This window comes from Anas platyrhynchos, chromosome Z (genome assembly GCF_047663525.1).
Source record: "Anas platyrhynchos isolate ZD024472 breed Pekin duck chromosome Z, IASCAAS_PekinDuck_T2T, whole genome shotgun sequence".
NCBI lineage: Eukaryota > Metazoa > Chordata > Aves > Anseriformes > Anatidae > Anas > Anas platyrhynchos.
The window spans coordinates 18138897-18149150 of NC_092621.1; the positions used below are offsets into that span (position 1 = coordinate 18138897).

The following is a 10254-nucleotide window of genomic DNA, read 5'->3' on the forward strand; positions in this document are numbered from 1 at the left end:
TTTCCAGGCACCTGGAGGCTGCAACCAATTTGCATTTTGATTTACATAAACACTAATATCTCCACCTCTTCTTTTCTGACATTTTTTAGCATTTCTCTGGCTTAACTATCACATAATTTACTTGTCTTCTATCACTTCATTCCCTTCTCTTTTACTCCTATTTTTTTTATGTTCTTGTAAAAAGGTTAAGTATTGTACTCCCTTTTAATGTTGACTTTTTTTTTCTTTGCTATTCCTTACTTTGGTCCTCCCACCTTTCTGTTTTTTTCTTCAATATCCGTTATCTCCAATGTCTCCATTCACTCCCGAAGTTATTGTATTGGTCTCCTGTATGCTATTTTTTATATCACTTCACCTTTATTTCTTTCCTAGCTATTTCATTTCCTGTCCCAGCATACACAAAGTGCCCGTGTGATGCTGTAGAGTAACATAGATGTTATAGAGCTTGTATAGAGTAACATAAATGCTATAAAGCTTGTGAAGTCATGATCTTGCAGGGCTGCATACAGAAATGGTTGGTGTTCCCTGTTGAGCTTTTCACTGATGACTGTCAAGGTTTCTGGAGGAGTATTGAAGGTTGAGGTATGCAGTATGGTGAAGTATCTCAATTTTGAGAACAAGCTTGTGTCACATGCATGGCATTTCTGTATTCTCTGCTGCCAGCTACAAAGGAAGAACCTAGTGGATGCCTATCTGGAGAAAAAGATACTAAAGTTAAAAGGTTTAAGTTGCATTTGCTCTATATTGTATGCTGTAAATATTTAAAATTCTCTCTTTTTTTTTTTTTTTTTCCTTCCCCCTGCCCGTGACCATTTCCCCCACAACCTCCAGGCTGGAACTATGACATTGAAGAGAAGAAGGTTCCAAAACCTAAATCCAAGTCTTATGGGGCAAACTTTTCTTGGAACAAAAGAACAAGGGTGTCTACAAAATAAGTTGGCATTGGCTGTCTCTGAATGTGAATAAAGTCAGCTGTGCTGTATTTATAGTCCACATATAATACATCTCTTAATCTCCTAATAAATTTGACCTTTAAACTACAGATGCATCTTGTGATGTCTATTTAAAATGTTTTTGATGTCTCCAATTGAACCTGTTACAAACTTCCCTATATAGAGAAGAGATTTGGGGTGTTCATACTTCTAAAAATTTGCTGCATTAGGAATCTGTCAGAAGGAATGTTCAAAATCAGCTGCAACTTTAAAGAAAGATTGTGGTTTATCTTTCAGGGTAATTTTATATTCAATATCTTGTTTAAACTTATCAACTCTGGATGTAAAAACTCTCAATATAAGTGTATTTTTCTCATTATATACAGGATAAATCTGTTGGATGAATAGCAGTATGATACACAAAAATTAACATTTGACCATAATTGACACATAAATATGTGTCAACTTCATAAATATATGTTACATAAGCTCCTTTCTGCTCAAATCAATATTGACATTATTCCAGAATAAGAGGATAGAATAACTTCAATATAAACCAGTGGTTTTGTGTTGAATATACAGGAGGCTTAGTCCAAAAGACTGAGATTATAATTATTTCTGTGTTGCTCTTCCAGCATGAAACTAAACCAGTTAAATATTCACAAATTTAAATCCAAAGAGTGTCAGGTGCCTCACACAGCATCAGCATACACTAATTATATACATATATGTGTGTGTGTGTGTGTGTGTGTGTGTGTGTGTGTATATATTTTATTGCTGGTTGCATATTTATCTGCATTGAAGTTTCCTGTTGCCTGACAAAAGATGCTGTGATAGCATCTCAGACTTAATATTGAATATATAGTCTAAACTCAGTTTGTGCTACAAGACATTAAATCATTAATTATATTAATGTACAACATTGTTTGGAATCCTTGCTCTTATATGTCCAAAGCTTTTGATTTATTTATTTTTTCCTTTAAATTGTAGTTAATAAAATGAGGTATTGACAGAAGATCAGAGAAATTTATTACAAAGTGGGGGAAGGGTACACCTTATTCACATGCAACTTAGAATTTTATCCTAACCAACTCTCACAAAAGAAACAGCTGAACTCTCTTCACACAGAGCTCAAGAATGGTGGAAGTGCTATCCACTGCATTTTAGCAAAAAGAAGGCATAAAACTACCTTATGTTGTCTGGACTTGCTTATATACTTGTTTCAGTTTTAACCAGCTGCCCTATATGCTGGCTAACATTTGTTTAAACCATTGTTTTTGACCCAGTTTCAGTGTAATCAACCAGTTGGCTGATGTCGCTGTTTTCCTACCACAGACAAGAACTATTACTTCAATTCATCTTCCTATTGAATTTTGAATGCTGCATTGTGCAGTGAAGCCTACATTCCTCCAGGAACACCGAAGTGCACCAAACTAGAATCTTAACAGTCCAGTATCCTGCATCTCTTTGTATTTCAGCAAAGCTAAGTATGTAGTCCTTACTAATGAGGAGGTAACAAGAAAGGCTATTCGATGACTTTTTTTTTCTTCCTTTTGTGTTTTGCAAGTGAAGATCGGGAAGATCTTATTTTGTCTTCAAGCTTTGTGAGATAGTTGTCAGCATTAAAATAGAAAAGTGCCTGAGTATCTAATGCAGCAGATGCACAACTTGATTTTTGAAATTATGTAGTCCAGTGTAATGACTGATAAACATTAAATACCTGTAATGATTTTTGGAAGCCTAATCTGTGAAGCTGCTTTTTGTTAATCCATACCACTTGTAACTAGAACCAGTTTCACATAGAGCAGAGTTTTTTTGGTTCTTCAGCTAAGATAATGGCAATATTCAAAAGAGTATTTGTTAAATTTCTTTTTAAAGAGGCTAGAGTAAGTTGCTGCTGTTCATTTATTTTATACATACATACATACGTACATATATATATATATATTTATATACACACACGTCTTCGTTATGGTTCTCTAACATGCACCCCACTTTGAAGTTACTTAGTGAGGTTTGAGCCAAGCCCTTCTTTTCCTCCAACCACTTTCCTAGGACTTGGGTGTTTTTTTGATCTAGGATGTAGGGGTTCTTGACAATGAGCATGCTGATACTGGTAGAGTTGATTATTGTTGCTATAGTTTTTGAAACATAGGAGTAAAATTGAGTGCAACAGTTTGCAAGAGACAAAAGATTAGTGCCAATTGGATTATATTTTATATGTATATATTTAAAAACAATTTTTAAAAAAAGATATTAAACTTCATTCCCCTTTCACTAACGTACAGAGTGACGGAGTACTCAGAGTACTCCAGAACTAGGCTCAAACTGAAATTGTACAAGATGATATGACCAGCTTTACATTCCTTCAGAAGTGAATGCTTCATTGTTGAACACCACCTTTTATCCATAGTGTGTTATGACAGGTAAAATTGTTCACAAATACAAAATACATCAAAAAAAAAAAATAAGAAAACAGATACCATAATTAGTCTTTTGAGTATCCTGACATTGGAAATCTAAAGTGGTTTTCAAGACTCCAGTGTAAATGAGGTTAGTGATTCATCGTGATGGTGGTAAGTGTAGATGTGCTGCATATAACTAATCAGATCTTTTCCTGGTAGTGATGTTTGAGAATTCTGGAAGCATCAAAATTCTTCATGAAAAAAAGAAGACTTCAAAGTTCCCAACAAATAAAACACATTATTTACCCAGCGGAATTTACATACATCTAAGATATCTTACAATCTGTCGTGGTTTAACCCGGCCGGCAGCTAAACACCACGCAGCCGTTCGCTCACCCTCCCCCCTCCCTCTCTGGGACGGGGGAGAGAAACGGGAAAGTGAAGCCCGTGAGTTGAGATAAAGACAGTTTAGTAAGACAAGAAAATAATAATAACAATAATAATAATAATAATAGTACAATGATGATAATAATACTACTAATAATAATGCGTACGAACAAGTGATGCACAATGCAATTGCTCACCACACGCTGACCAATGCCCAGCCTAACCCTGAGCAGTCCGGCCCCCTCCCCCTGGCTAACCCCCCCCTATATATTGTTCAGCATGACCCCAAACAGTACGGAATACTCCTTTGGCTAGTTTGGGTCAGCTGTCCTGGGTCTGTCCCCTCCCAGCTCTTGCTGCACCCCCAGCCTGCCCGTTGGCAGGACAGAGCAAGAAGCTGAGACGTCCTTGGCTTAGTATAAGCACTGCTCTGCAACAATTAAAACATCGGGGTGTTATCAGCACTCTTCTCATCCTAAGCCAAAACACAGCATTCTACCAGCTACTAGGAAGAAAATTAACTCTGTTCTAACTGAAACCAGGACAAATCTTAAGCAGAAACAACAAACAAAATATTAAAGAATCACAAGACGATTGCATGCCAACATTGCAGAGATACCTTACATAGGTGTTACTTTTGCATTGAGCTGTGTAGATTTGGGAAATTTTTCTTGCAGTTCAGTAGAATCCATTATTATGGAAAGGCTTACGCAAAAAAGTATCAAGGCCTAACCTGAAGTACTTTATACTCAGACTTCTGCATATTTGTTATGTGAAGGATTTCACATAAGGAGGCAGAAATCTGCTACTTGACTTAATCCTGTCTCAGTTTTATCAAATCATTCTACAGTATCACCAATTTTCTGGAGAAAGAAAAAAAAAAAGGGCTTATCTTTGATTGGTTTCTTGGGAAGTTGCATGTCACAATGAGATGTGGAGTATTTGAATCACATATGGGTGAACGTGCTTGCTTTTAAGAAAGTTTTGAATTCATTACTTTGTGTGCATGCACTTCCATGTAACTATAGCTTGCTAGAGTAGCGTGTGGCTTCACACATTCACAACTTTGTGGACATAGGGAAGACTTCCCAAATTTTTCCACATCAACCTTGGTGTCTGTTGGGTAATCTCCACTGCACCTTGGTGGAGCTGTATGTGGTATTAGTGGTCCCAAAGACGTGTACAGACACAAACCAGCAACAATGTAGAAGCTGGGTCATGTAGGAAGATGTCATTTTTTTTTCTTCGATATGCTACTACTTTTACTCCTATCAGGTCTACAAAGTATGTGGTACATTTCTTTACATTTCTTCTATTTTATCCCTCTTGACCATGTGGAAATTTCAATGCATGGATTTTTGGAAGATTGGCCACTCCAGTACTATAATTTCTGCTTAAAAACAGGGATATTTTGGCTAAATTTTAGCTTTTTTTTTTTTCTTTCTTTTACCCTGCATTTGCATTTCCTTCTTACTGTCATCTTTTGTCACAGGAAAACAAAACAAAACAAACAAAAAACCATACCAACCAACATTATCTGTCTTTGGGATGCTCGGAAGTACCCTAATGTGTATACTGTACTGTCTTTTCTCATACCTAAACAAAATTAAAATGCTGCAAGTAAATGTTATCCATTCTGTTGCTGAATTCACATACAAACATTTAATATACTCTTTGCAGTATTAGATTCTCTACTAAATGTGGGTGTGTACCTGCACATGCTTTGATATATTTTGCATGTTTATGTTGTGAAAAAAAAAAAAAAAAAGTAATTTAAAGGTTTTTATGGGACACATTATTTTGAAGATAGGGTAGCATTCATATTTCCTATGAATATATTTTTATTAAAAATATTTAAAACTCTTAAGATTGCAATGTTGTAATGGAACCTAAAGACTGTCAGGAAACTAAGAGCACAGTTTCAGATTTCTAGTAGTATATTCCTTAACTGCGCAGTTTGATGGATAATTTAAAACAAATCAGACTATTAAGTGATATTATGAAATGGAAAATTTAATTACCCTTATCTGCAAAGTTTTGTCATGTTAGAGAAGGAAAAGTTAATTTGGACTAATTTTAGCTTTTACCTGTAATTTCACACCAGGAATTTGTGTAGTTTGTTTTTGCCAGACATAGAGTTATCTGACCTTACATTTGGTTACTGGGCATGTGAGCATATTTTATTATTCCAAAAAGAACAAAACTACAGATAAATCTGAAGTAACCTACAAAATAATTTTAGACAGTTGTACGATAAGTTTCAGTATGTCTGGCAATGTAGCTTTCTTTGGTAAGTCCTTGTCATCTTCTCCTGACATTCTGACGAGGATATTTTTTTTTTAGTACTTGATTAATGCTAGAGAGTATCAGCGATAGCAGAACATTTCTGAAGTAAATGTGCCTACAGCAACTCAACAAAATAATAAAAACAAAAAATATATTTTGAAATTGTATTGAAAGCTGGAATTCAGTTGGATTTAAAATAAGGATTCTTCACATTTATCATGACTGATCATAGAAATGTCCCTGCTTTGAAGCTTTTCTGTGCAGAAAATATAAATTAAAGCTTTTTGAAGAAGTTGATTAGAATAAATAGGAAGGCTGTCTAGCCTACAGAAACTTGAAGTGGAACTTCAAGTAGCTTAAAGATTTTGCTTAAAATTATTTCTTGACCTGAATAACAGAACGTGACAAATCTGTTGTCAGGTTTGTTTGTTTTATTCCCCTCCAGTGGTCTCTGTGTATACTGCCATGCACAGATTCAATATAAAAAGGATGGGCCAATTTGGCTGTTTAAGAAAGTAACTCATTTTACACATGTAGAATTGTAGAATATCCCAAGTTGGAAGAGACCCACAAGGATCACCCACAAGGATCACTGAGTCCAACTCCTGGCACCACACAAGTCTACCCAAAAATTCAGACCATATGACTACGAGCACAATCCAAACGCTTCTCAAACTCCAACAGGCTTGGTGCAGTGACTATGGGGACTCCCTGGGGAGCCTGTTCCAGTGCGCGACCACCCTCTTGGTGAAGAACCTCTTCCAGCGTGAACCTCCTTTGTCACAGCTTGACTCCATTCCCTCTGGTCCTATTGCTGGTCACTAAAGAGAACAGATTGGCACCTACCCCTCGTGAGGAAGCTGTAGGCCTCAATGAGGTCTCCCCTCAGCCTCCTCTTTTCCACGTTGAACAGGCCCAGTGACCTCAGCTGCTCCTCATACATCTTTCCCTGTGGACCTTTCAACATCTTCATAGCCCACTTTCTCACGTCCTTCAGGGGAGTCAGTGAAAAAAGTGACTCCAGTAATCCATGTGGCTTTACAGAGGGTTTTCACATAGCAAATTTTGGAATTCAGTGGCAAAGAACTTTTTGGCTTCCCACACTAATTTAACTAGTATGTATTCAGTGGTATACATTGCTTGGGTGTTGCACCTGCCAAATTGTTCTTGAAATTCTGAGGTGACACCTGAGAGAGGTACAGAGGTACAGTTAATATGTCTGTGGGAGCTCTAGACACTCCTAACGCATCACTGGATACTTTAATATCACATTATGTGTGGAATTGAATTAGCGTAACACCTAAAAATAACAGGCAAGAAAAGGTAACAACAGATCAACAGAAAATTTGTCTATCTTAACTACTAAGTGGAGAGTTAAATATAAACACATATATGTGTGTGTGTACTCTGCATACAAACTGTGTCAAGTTCTTGCTTGGATGTGGGGGTGTAATTTACACCTAGAATTTTGCTAGTGTGTGTGAACTACAGGATCAACCATGTATATGTCACTTTGCAAGAAACTTGAGTTCTAGTCTGTGCATTTTCTGGAGAGCTGGAGCTGCTGGATATTTGGGAAAAAAAAAAAAAAAGTAGGGTGTTTCTTTTTTCACAGTAGTGATCATCAGCTTTTCAAAAGCCAGTTATCAGACTCATGTACTCATATGTGGCTAAACTTCCCAGATTCAAAAGTATTTTTTAATATTGCAGAAATATTCAAATGAATATTAAGTATTTTCATATACGTACAGCTTACCCTCCTAAAATATCCCAGTAAAACAGTGGCTTTACAGTATTCAATACAGTAACTACAATTATTCTTCGCAGGTATCACTGTAAAACTATATGAAAAATAGCAAGGAAGACTGGAAGATACTGTTTACCCAGCTATTGCAGATATAAATACTGGAAGATATTTAAATTTTCCTGCATTATGTAGAGAAGATGAGAAAATTCTTAGCGTGTCTATCAAGTAAAGCAGTTGTCTTTTAGCCTGCCTTGGATGTCTGTTACAGGAATATGTATGCAAAGTTCTAGTCAGCCTATTGAGATGATTTTTCTAATCAAATGCAGGCTTGTCATTGCTGCCTTCTGCTTTAACCAGCTAAGGGAAGTAAAACATCAAACTGAGAAATACTGTAAATGTAAAATCTGAACTTACCACAAGCAGTCCCTAATATATTCTCCGGTCAGTGCTTGGATGTTTCGCCATTTTGGTTTACAGACAATCTGATAAGTTGTTGCCAAGTAGGTGTTTTGTCAAAATTACACAGAGAGCTGCTCAGAAATGAAATGTAATTTTGCTGTCTTCCCCCTCACCCCCACCTGACCGCTTTTATTGCCTCATCTGGGGTGTCTGCACAGTGCTTGAGAAAATCTTTTTGAGTGTTAGACATGGCTGGGGAAATGTTGCAGTTGCATGGCCTTTGCATTGCAGACTGTCTCATTTATTAATATATTGCATAGGTCATGAGGTTTTCAGCTTTATATGGTGCACTTTTTCTTTCTTTTTGGCAAGACAGATATCCAGTTTACTATAGGGGTACTAATAGCAAAGTTCCTTCACCAGTTGACATCCTGAAGTGTGGACTTTAAACATATAAAATACCCCAAAATTACAACTGGCATAACAAAAAAAAAAAAAAAAAAAAAAAAAAAGAAGGAACTGAGGAAAACACTATAAAAGAAACTACTAAATATTTTACCACTACAAGTAAACATGCTTTCTTTAACACTTTCATGATCCCTGGTTTGCAATCGCTCTTTGCAGCTATACATAGAGCAACTCAGAGGAGAGTATGGTTCATTTGGCTCAACAAGGAGTATTACTGAATAACATCAGTGAAAGCATGCAGTAACTAGATTCCACATTTTGCTCTTGTGCAAGTGTAATAGCTATGTAAATCAAATGATTTAAACAATATTATCTTTAAGTATCTAAGCTATAAAAAGCAAAACCTGCCACTGTCAATATAATCCAAATTTTAAAAAGAAAGGTAAATTGGAAACAACTTTGCTGCAGCCCATCACTGTAACTTGTAAAGTATCTGCTTCTATGTGAGGTGATGTGAGAACTACCCACCTGTCCACAATGCGGATATCCACACTTAAACTGTATTCCTTTAATAGCTGGTAGGTTTTGATCCAGTTAGCCTAGTGTAGAAATCTGAAGAGCTGAGATGCACTGAACTTCAGATGTACGTTTTTGTCTACTCCCATAGGCGTGATGTGAATGCTAAGTGTTTATATGTCTCAAAAGAGAGACTAAACAAGCTATTGGGGGGTGGGGAGGGGAAAGATCATTAAAGGTTATTAAATACATAGAAGCCACCTCCAGCTTAGAAATCCCTTATGCATAAATGACTGGAGGCTGTGAGAATACTTGAAGGTATACGACTCAGCAGGCATCCCTGCAGACCTAGACGGCTGCCTACATTCATTCCCCATCAGAAACAGGACGTGGGCTAGATGGAGCCACGGTAACCACCTTTATGTTCCTATAACCACTTATATGACTATAAACAGAGACTAGTTAAGCTGCTGCTATCTCAACTGTAAGCATGTCAAGATCAGTCATCAGTACCACTCTTCGTGTCTGAGCGATGATTAATTTTTGCTCCATAAAATATTATCTAACTAACTGAGGGATGTTGAAACTGTCAAAGTGACATCACTAGATCTGACTCTCCTTGCCTTGCACAGCTTAAGTCTGAATTACAGATGTATTTTCATTTTGTCATATTTTCTCAAGTTCCAGGTATTTTTCTGCCGCCCTTAAAAAAGATGGCTGAGGCGGCTGCCACTGCAACAAAGATGGGCTAAGTAATGCCTTCTTTACCTTTCTTTTATCTAGCAGTAGTAGTTTGGTTCAGTAATGAAGTCCTGCCAATGTCTGAAGATTCTACATATTTTCTGAAGGAGGCATAGATGCTACAAGTGAACGCAACAGGAGTGCATTTAGGTATACTCCTCTGGATGTGACCTCAAAAATAGCATCCTCACTTCCCATCAGTGCCTACCTTCACATTTCAGACTAAGAAATATGTGAGCAAGAAAATGCAAAGCCAATGTTTGAACTTAAACCTCTATCTTCCCAAAGAGCTCCAGGAGAAGAACATGGGAGGCAATACGGGAATCCCATTTCAGGAAGGGGAGATGACAGACTACCTGAAATATTTTTCAGGGAAAGAGCTGAGATCATTTTCAGTTTCTCCCTTGCCTGCTTTCTATCCACTGGAAGGCAG

General features: G+C 37.0%; 1 protein-coding gene across 2 annotated transcripts in view; it reads left to right on the top strand.

Moving 5' to 3' along the window:
* NDUFS4 (NADH:ubiquinone oxidoreductase subunit S4) overlaps window positions 1-1042 on the top strand; it is a 47096-nt gene extending 46054 nt beyond the window's left edge. For both annotated transcript variants that reach the window (XM_038170577.2, XM_038170578.1), the window contains exon 5: window positions 832-1042. In XM_038170577.2, the coding sequence (XP_038026505.2) occupies window positions 832-935 (104 nt within the window). In that variant the 3' untranslated portion in view covers window positions 936-1042. The remainder of the gene's footprint in view (window positions 1-831) is intronic.
* The last annotated feature ends 9212 nt before the right edge of the window (window positions 1043-10254 follow it).